Source organism: Onychomys torridus, chromosome 9 (genome assembly GCF_903995425.1).
Source record: "Onychomys torridus chromosome 9, mOncTor1.1, whole genome shotgun sequence".
NCBI lineage: Eukaryota > Metazoa > Chordata > Mammalia > Rodentia > Cricetidae > Onychomys > Onychomys torridus.
Genome location: NC_050451.1, coordinates 26,927,138 through 26,940,462, shown reverse-complemented (window position 1 = coordinate 26,940,462; position 13,325 = coordinate 26,927,138). Strand labels below are relative to the sequence as shown.

The following is a 13,325-nucleotide window of genomic DNA, read 5'->3' as shown; positions in this document are numbered from 1 at the left end:
ATTACAATTAGAAATTAGAAACAGAATTGTCAAAGTTCCTTATTGTAACAAATTTAACAAACTTATCTGAACATCAACTGCATGTCATCACTGAGTTAGGGGTTACAAAGCTGACTAACACCCTAGAGAAGTATACAACATGATACTCATGTGTCACATGCTCCATCATTTGATAGGTATTATTTACCTAGCAGGCTCACAGGCCTGGGTTCAATTCCTAGCTACATAAATAAAACATATTAAAAAGAACATGTATCGAGTACCTTCCATGCACCAGACTGGAAAAACCTACTGTTGGTATCTGATTTCTAGTTTTAATTTCCTTTGTAAACTGTACAGATTCTAGGCTTTATATACCATTTCAAGCACCATGTGACACATATCCAAGTAGGAACTATGAGGGAGTTATTTTTCAACTGGAACCTCCAGCTCATTCCTGCTTGATCCAAAAAGTCCCATTCCTCTCTCCACCCTACCCCCACCCCCCACCCCCAAAAATCTCCAACAAAGAAAAGGCATCAAAAAGCCCAGTTCCACATTCTTGGTAGCTATGATAGCTCCTTCTCTAAAGTTGTCAGTAGCCCAAGTCCCTGTCTAAAGCGATCAGTTTTTGACCATACTTGGGCACAAACCCAGCTTGTGGGTGACACATCATCATCCCTTGCCTACAGGGTATATATGCTCCCTGCTTTACTTTGGCCACGTGACTTCTCTGGCCCTAATCTCTGGGGCTGGGGGGGCTCCACTGGGAGTTGATTTGCTCAAATATACCTGTTCTTTTGCTTTATCAATTGGGCTTGATCTGGCTTGTTAGTTATGAGGAAGTTCATTTATGGCAGCAAATTAATTAAAATTTTTTAACAATAATTATTCCCTTTCAAGGTTGATTTCTTATATTAGGTTATAAAGAAACAACAACAGAATACACAGGGCAAGGGGGATGCCTCAGCAGGTAAGTGCATTTGCTTGCCAAGCTGACATGAGTTCATCCCAGAATCCACATGACGAGAGCGAAGTGACTTCCACAAGCTGTCTTCTAACCCTCATGTACACCATGGGACATAAAGACACTCACACAATAATAAACAAATGAAATAACAAATTAAAAACACAACTGATGTATTTACTTAGGACTCATCAAGTACAATTTAATACAGAAAGATTACCATTTAGGAGCAGTCAAACACACATAATTTAATTATGAAAATTTCTTCATAATTATCTAATATAGTCAGAAATACAAATGAACTATGTAATGTCAAATTTGCATAAAGTATATATTAACTCTAAAAATAGAAATATGTAATGATAATTAAACTTAATTTAAGTGTTAACTGAAAGCCACTTCTCTATTCAAGGCATGCTTTTAATTTCAGTTTAACCATAGCAACCTCACACAGATGGTCATTTTATACAAGTAAAAGTAACAACCAACTTTGTCATCAAAACATCCAAAAAGCTCAGGTGAAGGCATTAGTGGCAGGGAGACCCCACAAACTATTTCATTTGTTATACTGTTGCACAGATGAATTTAATTTTTAATTGTAGGGCATGCATATAAAAAACATATTAGAAGATTCTTCTGTTTCTTCTAATTAAAATTCATCATTGTCACATTTAAAGAGGTAATTATAACACATTAAACCCAATTTCTGAGGAAAGGAAGAAAAAAACCCAAAAACCTGAATAAGAGTAGAAAGGGGGACTGGGAGTCTGTATTTAGTCACTTTGGAAAAGGAGGAATCTTTCTTGGAGCCAAATGAGAAGGCTGCTAGGACCGACGGATTTCATCAATACCATAACCATGGGCACAGATGCCGAGGACACTAAAAGGCAGGCATTTAGATTGTACAAGCCAAATAATAAGGGGAAAAAAGACTAACCAGCTTCTAACAGTCAAGTTCCTGGAACATATCTGTTTCATAAAGTCAATATCCTAAAACAGATGAACTGCATCTCTCATGTGAAAAAACTACAATTTCAGATATGCTTCCCTGACTTATTTTAGTTCACTTTACTTACAAATACAAATATATACAAAAATGAAAAACAACAACAAAACATCCTGCTATCAATCACATACCCAATTAGGAACTATAAGGAAGCCATATTTCCTTGTGGCAGCAAATTAATTTAAAAATTTTAACAATAATTATCTATTCTCTTTCAAGGTTGATTTTCTAGTTTATAAAGAAACAGTGGCAAAACACTTTAAATTAAATCATCTTCCATCCCTAATTTGCATGGCTTGATTTACATCTTAGAAATTTAAAATGTCACATAGTGCTTAAAATGGTACATAAGGCCTAGGAGCTGTACAGTTTACAAAGGAAATTAAAATTAGAAATCAGGTACCAACAACAGGTCTTTCCACAGTCTGGTACATAGAAGGCACTTAATACATATTTTTTTAAAATATGTTTTATTTATGTTGCTAGGAATTGAACCCAGGCCTGTGAGCCTGCTAGGTAATGCTCTATCACTTGGTTTCATCTGCAACCCTCTACTGAATATTCTTAATGAATGAAGACAAAGTAAATGACAAACACAAAAAAGAACTGCCTATTTATTTCTACAAAATATCACAACTCTATATTTAACCATAAGACATAGTCAGTGGAAAAGTTTGATTATATTTATACATTACTCAAATTAATCACTTTATTGAAAGCTTAATCTGATGACAGAGCCTTAAAGTCCAACCTCACCTTGGCCAACAACTGCTCCTCTGAACCACATCTTTAAGCCACCTTGTAAGGTTCTGTCAGCTTTGAAATGCTGCTGCTAATTTTCATACTGTAATTAAGTCTGCAGGTATCTGTTAAATAACATATCTATACTTCTTAGATATCAATGGTCCTAAAGGTTTATCACTTATTGCTACTAATAATATCTTGTGCAATGTTTTTTTTATTAATTTTTGTTCTTTAAAAAATGTTCTTCTAACTTATAAATTCTTGAGTTCCTGTTGAAACTTTGCCTTAACCACCTGATTTTCTAATAAGAACACAATGTTTCTTTGCTCATCTATAAAGAAACACTGTGAAAAATCCGTCATACAGAGTTAGTGCTCAACAAATGCTATTATAATAAGTGGCTACTAAAATAATCTTCCAGGACTTAAAATAGCTTGAAACTTAAAGAAGATAGTGAGGGAGGCTATTTTCCTAAAGTGCATGACATACAGTTGATTTCTACACAAAATATCAGATGACTTCACACCAGCAGATCTCACACAAGTCCTACTCACATGCCTGCGTCTAAGACACAACATAATTCTCTCAAACACTGAATCTCAGTAGGAGAAGTCTTACTCACGCATTTGCTTATTCTCCTTTGGTAACTGAATTCTGTTGGTCTGGCTGCTGCCTTCCAGGATAAATACAAAACTTTTAACTTCTTTATCAAACTCCTATGGGACAAAATAAAAACAGCAGTAATTGAAGCATATCTTTCCTATTTGGCTTCTTAAAATAAAAATAAGTCTTTTTCTTTCTTCCTTCCTTCCTTCCTTCCTTCCTTCCTTTCTTTCTTTCTTTCATTCTTTCTTATTTTTTTTTCTTTTCAAAAGACTAAAAAATAGACTCAAATCCTGATGATGCTTTTATCTTGAAACTTCTTGGGAATGGAACACAAAACCACATTAACCACATAGCTAAGTTCTTATTATATGAGCATATCTTTCTTCCAATTGAAAAAAAAAAAGTTTTCCAACTTCAGGGATTCCAAAGTAACAAACTGGTTCTGGGCATAGTCGCTTCTTGTTGCCTGTATGCAATCCCATCCACGTGCACAGCTCAGCACCACTCCCTGAGTAGCAGAAGAAAGTATCTAACTCCTGCTGAATTCATACTAGAAGGTTTTTGCTTTCAGGCCATGGCTCAAATGGAATTAATTATGTATTATTTCATATCTTCTGTGACTTTGAAAATTCCACATATTTTTAAAATCAATGTGAATTAAATGAAACAATTATGGTTATCTAGAAAGTTTAAGCTAAGGGGCTGGAAAAACGGCTAAGCAGTTAAGAGCACTTGTTGCTCTTCTAAAAGATTCAAGTTCAGTGCCTAGCACCTACACTGGACAGCTTACAACAATCTATGTCTCCACCCCAGAGCATCAGATGTTGTCCTCTTACCTCCATGGGCACCCCCACATGTGGCATATACTCACACAGACACAAACATAAACATAAAAATAAATCTCTTTTTAATAAATAAGACTTCTGTAATTAATAAATCCATGTAATGTCCATTGTAATCACATCCCCTATGTATTTACAATGAACATACTAAGTATATTATTTATTTTATTTAAGCACATGTTGGGCCTGTCCAACCCTGCAGCAAGTCACAAAGCACTTAGATAGGCTGGTGTTCATCTGAACACCAAGAGCTTTTTCATTTTTTTGAAAATTCCAAACTTCCTCCTGATACAGGGATTTTGTTCATACTACTCCCTTTGTGGAATGCTCTTCTATGCAGCAGCCTCTCTTTATGCGTGGCTGACTCTTGGCACTTGTGTTAGTTACTTTGTGAAGCTGTGAGGAGTCAACATAAAGAACTGAAAGTAAAACAATATTTATTTTAAGGTCAGTGTTTCAAATATTTCAATCCACAGTTCCTTGGCCCCATGAGCCTGGCAAAATATCCCAGTGGTGGCAGCATTGGTGGAAGAGCTTCTTCATGGCAGATAGGAAGGAGCATAAGGAACGGAACCTGGGGTCAACCACAACCTTCAGATGCCCAGGCCCACTGATTCACTTCCTACAACTTGGCCCCACCTCCCAAAGTTTCTACACCCTCTCAAGATAGCACCACCAGTTTGGGAGCAAGTACTCAAACATCTGAGTCTGTGGGGGAACATTTTACATTCAAACTATAACAGAACTCAATGCCACTTAATTGGGGAAGCCTCTCCCTGGCACATATTCTCTGAGTACCATTTCTCTGTCATTCATACTGTTCAGTTTTGATCCTTGTCTTTTCCATGACTTAATGTTCTTACCTATCAGAGGGGCACGTAGCTATCTATCTCACAAAGCTATTCATATTATATAGCATTATGTAATATGCCTAATGTTATGCTTAACAAACATTAGGCACTCAATAGTAGTTGTAAGTTTCATCTGTAGGTATTCTTATTCTCCTGAAGGCATTCAGCTCTTGTTTCTACAAGAGAGAAAAAGATATCGATGGAGATGGAGACAGATTTTCAGGTATGCTGGCAGCAAGTGGAATTGGCTTCCGCCTAATGGCTCCTGTTTTCCCTGGGAAGTGGGGGTGTCTGCTCCTGATGAGTGAGGAAGGCATGACCTGGATGTGGGGCTTAGAGTAGGCAGTTTGATGGTTGGAAACCAAAGATGACAAGAAAAGATCATTTTGGATACTGACAAGAATATAACAGGATAATTTTCTGGACTATTGAGGTGGATTTATAGTGTTATCAACCTGACAACTGTAGGTATTTTCTCCAAAAGTATTGAGAGTATTGTGGTGGGTATTGTGTTCCCTGAAATATTGTGTGTTCCCCGAAATAAACATATCTGGGGTCTAGACAGCCCAGAACAAAGCCAAAAATGGTGGCTAGAAAATGGGAAGAGTAAGCCATAGCAGAAGTTGGGTGGTGGTGGTACATGCCTTTAAGCCCAGCACTTGGGAGGCAGAGCTAGCCCAATCTCTGAGTTCAAGGCCACTTTAGAAACAGCTAAGCATGGTGACCCACACCTTTAATCCCAGAAACCCAACCTTTAATCCCAGGCAGTGACAGCAGAAAGAGAAAGATATATAAGGCATGAAGACCAGAAACCAGAGCAATTAGAGTAAAGCATGTAGTTAGTTAAGCATCTGGTTGGTTAAGCATTCAGGCTTTGGAGTAACACAGTTCAGCTGAGATTCATGTGGAGGAGGACTCAGAAGCTTCCAGCCTGAGGAAAAAGGATCACCTGAGGAATTAGCAAAGTGAGATAGCTGTGGCTTGTTCTGTATCTCTGATCTTACAGCAATCACCCCAATAACTGGCCTCAGGTTTGATTTTATTAATAAGACTTTTTAAGATTCTTGCCACAGGTACAGGCAAAGGAAAGACTAGGGATCCCACACAAGCTGGCTAGGCAAGCATCATGATAGGCTAAAGAGCCACAGCATTTGAGGTCCTTACTGGCAAGTGGGTGAAATGACACTTTAGTTTTTGCACTGGAGAGACATGAGAATTCAGAGAAAATAAAACTAAACACAAGGGGGGAACAGAAAAGTATGTGACCTGAAGAACAATCTGACTGAAGAACACAGTGGCTTATGAATCCAAGACTGAGGTCAGCGAAAGACGTGTCTGTCTCTCATTTTTAATTTAAGAGGTCCTCCTGTTGGTAGTGATGAGGTCAAGGGTATGACAGTGATAATACGGCTGCAGCAGAATGAGAAGATGCCATTAAAGATGATGAAATCAAGAAACCCAGAGGCCCAGTCCTTAGAGAGACGTTCTTCACTAACATCAAAGTCACTTAAAATGATAAAGCAGGACTCAGAGTACACTCAGCAGTTATACACCATGTGGCAGTCTTAACCAGCTAAGAAGTGGCATCTTGGGAATGGGGCTGAGGGCTGGGGGGGTGGGGGGGCTGCAGCCAACAACACAAAGCTTTTGCAGGTGAAAGAATTTCAGTTCTAAAGTCGGATCGAGCCCCCTTTTCTATGACCTTCCCTCACAGTCCTTCCTAGGGTTTGACACTTAACTTCTAACACTTACTTTCCAAATCACAGATGGACTGCCAAAGATCTTCCATTTTGCTCCAGGATTTTTCCCCTGAGCACTAAAGATTTCAACAAATGCACCTCCCTAGAAAATAAAACAAGAAATTCAGAGTGAAATACAATGCTATGGTAGAAATCCTATCTACCAGAGTTTAAAACCAGTGTTGCAGCCATCTGTCAGTTAAACTGATTTGGGAAAAACATTATCCTTGTTATTATGCCTATTTTATACTTTGGCCGCATATAAGCCACAACCATTTGATTTGGGTCACCTTAGGCTACTAAGGAACTCACTTTAAAACATGATAAACATCAACTGTGCCATAGAAATATTACAGATGGGGCTCATTGACTTGACATGTACAGGTCAGGTCTGCAAAACATTCTAAAAAGACCAGACTAAAGGACTTAAACTCAATTTGTAAACTAAACCAATAAATCTTACCATTATGTGTGAAAATAAAGTTAGTAGTCATACTGACTGGGGCTACAAAACTTCCTTTTTTAATTTTCTGAATATGGAGTTACTTAATGTCTTGTTTTTTGGTTTTTTTTTTTTCCCCATCTATCAAATGAATTGTTGGATCATACAGGCTAGCAAACATAAATCATCAAGGACAATACCTTGCATGCAGCAAGGGATTAATAGTGGTTTTGAAGATTATTCAATAAAGGGGACAAGTAGCTTAGACTCATTCATAAAAAGACCCGGGAAGCATTGGGGTGTATGTGGAAGGGGGTTCTTACTGGACATGTCTTAGAATATCTTTTAAACAAATACATTCAGAGACATACAGGAAGAACAAAAAGGATATTTTCTATAGATTGCTTGTTACGTACTATATAAACTCAAGGCTACAGAGTCACACTAATGTGAATGTTGAAGCTATTACTAAGTGCCCATATATTCTGCTAATAAAAATGGGGGAAATAAATGATTATCTCCAAGGAAGAATTTATTGCAAAATTTGAGAAGCTGAGATGAAAACTAAATATGATTTGAATTACAATCAGCACATGAGAAAACTTGTTCGATTTTTATAAAAACCTGTTTAGTTTTTATAAAAAAAAATCACCAGGATTTTTCCTAAAGCATATATTTTGCAGAAAATTTCTTTTTTCTTATTATGTGCAAAATTGTACATGCTACTGCTTCTAAGGGTAGGTCATTTTGCTATGAATTTTAAGTTTGAGGCAGGTGGGTTTTAAAAAGAAATCCCCAGAATCTTAATGAAACAGCAAATCTTTTCTCCCCACCTCTTTTCCTGTGTTTTCCAAATTGCCCACAGTGGGCATGTGTTATTTCATAATATCATACTTTATCTACATTCAATGAGATTATCCTGTTTATTCTAAACCCATAGAATGAATTTCTAAAACAGGACAAAAGAGAAGCACCAGTGTTTTAAGGACAAGTAGTGTTTGGCCAAAAGGATGAAGCCACAGAGGTGGACTCTGGGGGTGAGGGTGGGGGTACTAAGCACCCTGACAATATTCCTAATAGCAAGATAAAGATGTCATATAGACTGGCAATTTCAAGATGAAGCCTGGAAAGCAGGGGCAGAAAGCCATTCAGTGAGCTGAGGAAAGGATGCCATCCATGGAGCAAGGTGTCTGAGGAACACTGAGAAAACAGTGGGTTCCAAATGTAATCCTTGGATCAGACTTGCTTGGGAGTTGTTTTAAAACGTAGAAGGGCTAAACCCAGCTACATTTTTTTATTCACCAGATCTAGGAGGAGGGTCAGGAAGTCTGGCGGTTTTTTGTTTGTTTAGTTTAGTTAGTTTAGTTTAGTTTGTTTTTTGTTTTTGTTAGTATTCCCCAATTGATCCACATATACCCCAATGCTGGAAGAGTCATAGGAAAAAGAAAACAGCACACACCCCAAGTGCTGACTTTAAACATAGGTTTAAAAGAATCCATTCATTAACTCCTCTAAATAGCTTCTAAGATACCAGAGATCAACAGTGAAAGCCCTGGGTGCGTGTTAAAACTCAGGATTTCTGGGTCCTGTGCTCAAATTCCAGTTCCGGGTGTCTGGAATGGGGGGTCATGACCTGCTTTGTAATCAGATCCACCGATTCTGCACTAAAAAGCACTGAGAGCATGGGAGCAAGAACAGCTTATGATCAAGACGATTTGGCCACTAATTGTTTTTCACCCCGGGAGTGGAGGCTTCACGACCCCGAAGGCGAGCCAGCTCACCCCGGAGAGGAAGCCCTTTTGGGTTACCTGGTACTCATTTTTGAACATTCCCGCAGAGGGCCCAGGATTTAGGGGCACAGAGTTTGCCGGCGGAGGTGGGCGGGAAGGGCCGGCTCGGGCTCTCCTTGGTGCCGCGCGCCTGCCGTCAGCTGCGCCTCCGGCCGCCGACCCGCGCCATCAAGGGCCCAGCTCGCTCGGGGCGCGGCGGCAGGGGACGGCGCAGAGTGCCGGCTCGGCCGCGGAGTGAATGTGCGTAACCCACGTGACCATCTGGCCGCCGCGACACAAACGACCGCGCCCGCGGGAGGGAGGCGCGCAGCCCGCTCCGGGGCGGTACAGCCGCTCCCATTGGCTCCCCGCAAGCGCCTGCGCACCGAGCCATTCAGGGTGCTTTACCTCCAGCTGGGCTGAGGCGTTGCCCAGGCAACCAAGGGGCTTCTCCAACCCGAGGCCGTTTGTAATCCATCAGCCATAAAAGCACAAAGTTAGCCCAGGCTGTAACTCAGGTCTTTAGCTTCACACCGGTTCTATGTGTTGTAAAATGGTAACTGTTCGGTCACGTGGTCTTTGGTTCATACACTCTCATACCTTGGTATTTGAGAAATAACAAAACATTAGTTTGGGAAGGCCCCAGGAAATGCGGATGTTTATGCAACCCTTTCAAAGGCTAAGGCTTCTTTACTCAAATATATACTGAGGTAAGTGCTGTCTTAAGCGCTCCAGATACCCTGCTGAGAGGAAAAGGTCCTGCCTGCACCCTGGTGAGAAAGGCAGTCATTAAATGGAAAGACCATCAGAACTTGGGCTGAATGCCATGAACACAGCCCTGGAAGAGTATTTTAGTTTGCTGTGGATATCCTAACAAGTTATCACAAAAGTAGCTTGCAAATGAGAAAAATTTATCCTCTTGTAGCTCAGAAAGTTGGAAGTACAAATTTAGGGTTGTCATCAGGGTACACTCCCCTCTGAAGGGTTGAGGAGAATCCTTTTGAGAATTGTCATTTCTTTTTTTTTTTTTTTTTTTTTTTTTGTTGTTGTTGTTGTTGTTGTTGTTATTTGAGACAGAGTTTCTCTGTGAAGCTTTGCGCCTTTCCTGGAACTCACTTGGTAGCCCAGGCTGGCCTCGAACTCACAGATATCCGCCTGCCTCTGCCTCCCAAGTGCTGGGATTACAGGCGTGCGCCACCACCGCCCGGCTGAGAATTGTCATTTCTTAGCAACAGCTTGACAGTCCTGTCTACGTAGTCACAATGCCTGCTCTGTCCTCAGTGTGTCATTTTTGCGTTTTCTCTAATGAGAAGACACGTTATGACAGACAAAGCCTACATTAGTGGCTTTTTTCATTGCTGTGACAAAATATCAACTTAAGGAAGGGAATTTTTTTCTCTCTCTCAGTTTGAGAGGATATAGTCCACTATGGCAAGGCAGGCATAGTGGCAGAAACATGAGGTGGTGGGTCACACTGCATCCACAATCAGAAGGCAGAGAGATAAATACTGATTCAGATCACTTTCTCGTTTTTGTTTAGTCTAGGATCCCAGCCCCTGGGATGGTGCCACATGTGTTCAGGGTGCATCTTTCTTAATCTCTAGGCCTGTCTCTCAGACGACGCTAAATCCAGCCACAGAGCCCATTTTTGTAATTCAAACCCTTTTCAGTCAGCATTGACCACAGCTCTTTGACTGACTCTGAATCAGAGAGCACCACTTATCTGTAGAGTCTATATGTTAAGCATTGCAAACAGCTGCATTGGGGGATAAATTTTATGAAATAGTTAATTATCATTTCTCTATATGCACATTTTATCTAAATACTTCTTGTTGACTCTCCTTTCCTTCATTGCAGTCTCTACTGACTGACCCATCATTTTCTCTTCCCTAAGCTATGATAACACTCTGCTGACAACCCTTTATGGTGCTGTCAAAGAGTCTTTATAAAATGCAAACTCTAGGGTTGGTAAGAAGGTTCAATCAAGTATCTGCTGTGCAAGCAAGAAAACCCGAGTTCAATTCCCAGTGCCCATGCAGAAGCCAGTGCATCTGTAGTCTCAGATCTGGACAAAAAGGGGCATGGAGACAGGCTGATCTCTGAAACTCATTGGCTAGCCAGTCTGTTGGAATTGGTGAGCTCCAGGTTTGGTGACAGATCCTGTGTAGCCAGAGTTTTCCTGCCAGGCCCAGTCAGGACAAACCTCTCTTACCTGCCAGTCCCACAGCCACTCAGACCCAACCAAGTAAACACACAGAGACTTATATTGCTTACAAACTGTATGGCCGTGGGAGGCTTCTTGCTAATTGTTCTCATATCTTAAATTAACCCATTTCTATTAATCTCTAAGTTGCCACGTGGCTCGGGGCTTACTGGTATCTTAACGTCTCTCGCCTCAGCCTTTCACTTTCCCAGAATTCTCTTCTCTGCTTGTCCTGCCTATACTTCCTGCCTGGCAGTGTTTTATTTATACAGAGCAATATCCACAGCAACCTGTCAAAAAATAAAATGGAGAGCGATGGAGAAAGATACTCAATGTCAACCTCTGGCTTTCACACACATCCACATGCACATGTGCACATACCACACCAACTCATACCACATATAATAAACACATATGTGTACACAAAGTAAAGAAAGAAGTGAATCCAACCACAGCAGTTTTCTGCTTCTCACCTTTTAATGACTATAGATCCTGTGTTGGCTCTGTAAAATCTAACCCTTCCCTTTCATTTCCAGTTCCAACCTACCTATGTACCCTCCTACTTTCACTTCAATCACATCAAGTATTTTGTTATTGTTCATGACCATGCTTGACATGTTCCCTTTAACTGCAAGCCTTTATGGATAAAACCTTACTTACTTAAGGGCAAATTAATAACCTCAGTTAAAAATCAAATTAATTGTTTATTTACTTGTTTGTGTTTGCATGTACATGTGCACACATACACATGCATGGATGTCATAGGACAACCTGAATGAGTTATTTCTCTCCTTCAACCACATGGAACTCAGGGGTTACCTCAGGTTACAAGAACTTATACCCATGAGCTATTACTTGGAATAATAACCTCAGTTTTTATGAAAAAAAAATTTGTTACAGAGCCAAACATGATAATCACAGTATTTCAATGAGTAATATTATTCAAGTCATTTTGTTTTTCATTCCTTATTTCTTCAGTTTAATGCTATAACAGTATAATATCATTTGCTACAAAGCCAAACATTATCTTCTAACCCTTTGAGCTCCTAGCAAATTTCAAACTCTAATACTTGTATTTTCATTTGCAAGTTTGGTATAGGCTTATTCAGGCAATGGGCAAATCTGAAAACTGCCAAGCTTAGATCAGCTTGACATGTGATGAGAGCTACCCTTAGCATACACAGCAATGGCTGGATGTAAAGGAAAACAGCCATGTATAGTTCTTTAACAAGGTGAACTTAAACATGAAGATGGGACAAGATCCAATTTTATAATAGCAGTTGCTCTTATTTAATTTGGATGAATGCTAACTATGTACAAAATCTTGGATTTGACTATGCCTTCAAAAACATCTACCAGAATTGTGAGCGAGAAAAAAAAAAAGCCAACCTCCCCAAATAACTTGGCTTAAAACAAGCTATTTATGTGTGTTATAAAAGACAGTGAAACTGTTTCTTTAATTGCAATAATTTTTTAAGATGTCAGTACATTTAATAATTGCATTAAATTGCTTAACTTAATTTGACAATATTAAGAATTAGTCATTTTACAAGCTTTAAAATGTTCACTTTTTTGTTCTACAAAGAAAGTAATTTTGTGATATATTAATATTATTAAAGGATATGGGATGGTTTTTAAAATAGAATAGACTAGAAACAGCTTTTAAAGGTGGCAGAGTCTTTGTCTGCCAAAGTAGTTATTTAAGTTAAATGTCTATGATTATCAATTTGAAAAATAATAGAACTCTTTTGAACTAAGAATATACTGTATATGCCACAGTCAAGTTATGGTTTTTATTTTGGGTGTAGTTCATAATTTATTAGTCATGAGGAGAATAAAAGCATTGGTTTGATTTTCAGAATTTGTTATGTTTTACAATAACCTTGAAATATTCAATACTTGAAGAGTTAAAATTTTCCACATTGTGACTGACTTTATGAACTCTAATCATGTTGATCTGGTAAAATAATTTTTGAACTGTGTCTATTTTGTAGTCTTAAACAAGTTATTATTGAGAAAAATTAGTGACACCCAAGGCATCTGTTTGACTATTGATCTGACAGTATCCATGTGTATTTTGACAAGAAGGTTTAACATCATGTTTTTTTGATGCTTGTACTCTTTTTAGTAAAAATGGTTCTGATCACGGAGATTTATAGAGACTGTTTCCTAACTTA

General features: G+C 39.0%; 1 protein-coding gene across 5 annotated transcripts in view; it reads right to left on the bottom strand.

The window, feature by feature from the left end:
* Cfap20dc (CFAP20 domain containing) overlaps window positions 1-9,229 on the bottom strand; it is a 255,472-nt gene extending 246,243 nt beyond the window's left edge. For 2 of the 5 annotated variants that reach the window (XM_036199888.1, XM_036199890.1), the window contains exons 1-3: window positions 8,985-9,229; window positions 6,748-6,837; window positions 3,319-3,412 (exon numbers count right to left, since the gene is read on the bottom strand). In XM_036199888.1, the coding sequence (XP_036055781.1) occupies window positions 3,319-3,412; window positions 6,748-6,837; window positions 8,985-9,005 (205 nt within the window). In that variant the 5' untranslated portion in view covers window positions 9,006-9,229. Of the gene's footprint in view, window positions 1-3,318; window positions 3,413-6,747; window positions 6,838-8,984 lie in introns of those variants that run through there. The other 3 variants (XM_036199889.1, XM_036199891.1, XM_036199893.1) reach the window with 3 other exon arrangements.
* Between the last annotated feature and the right edge of the window lie 4,096 nt (window positions 9,230-13,325).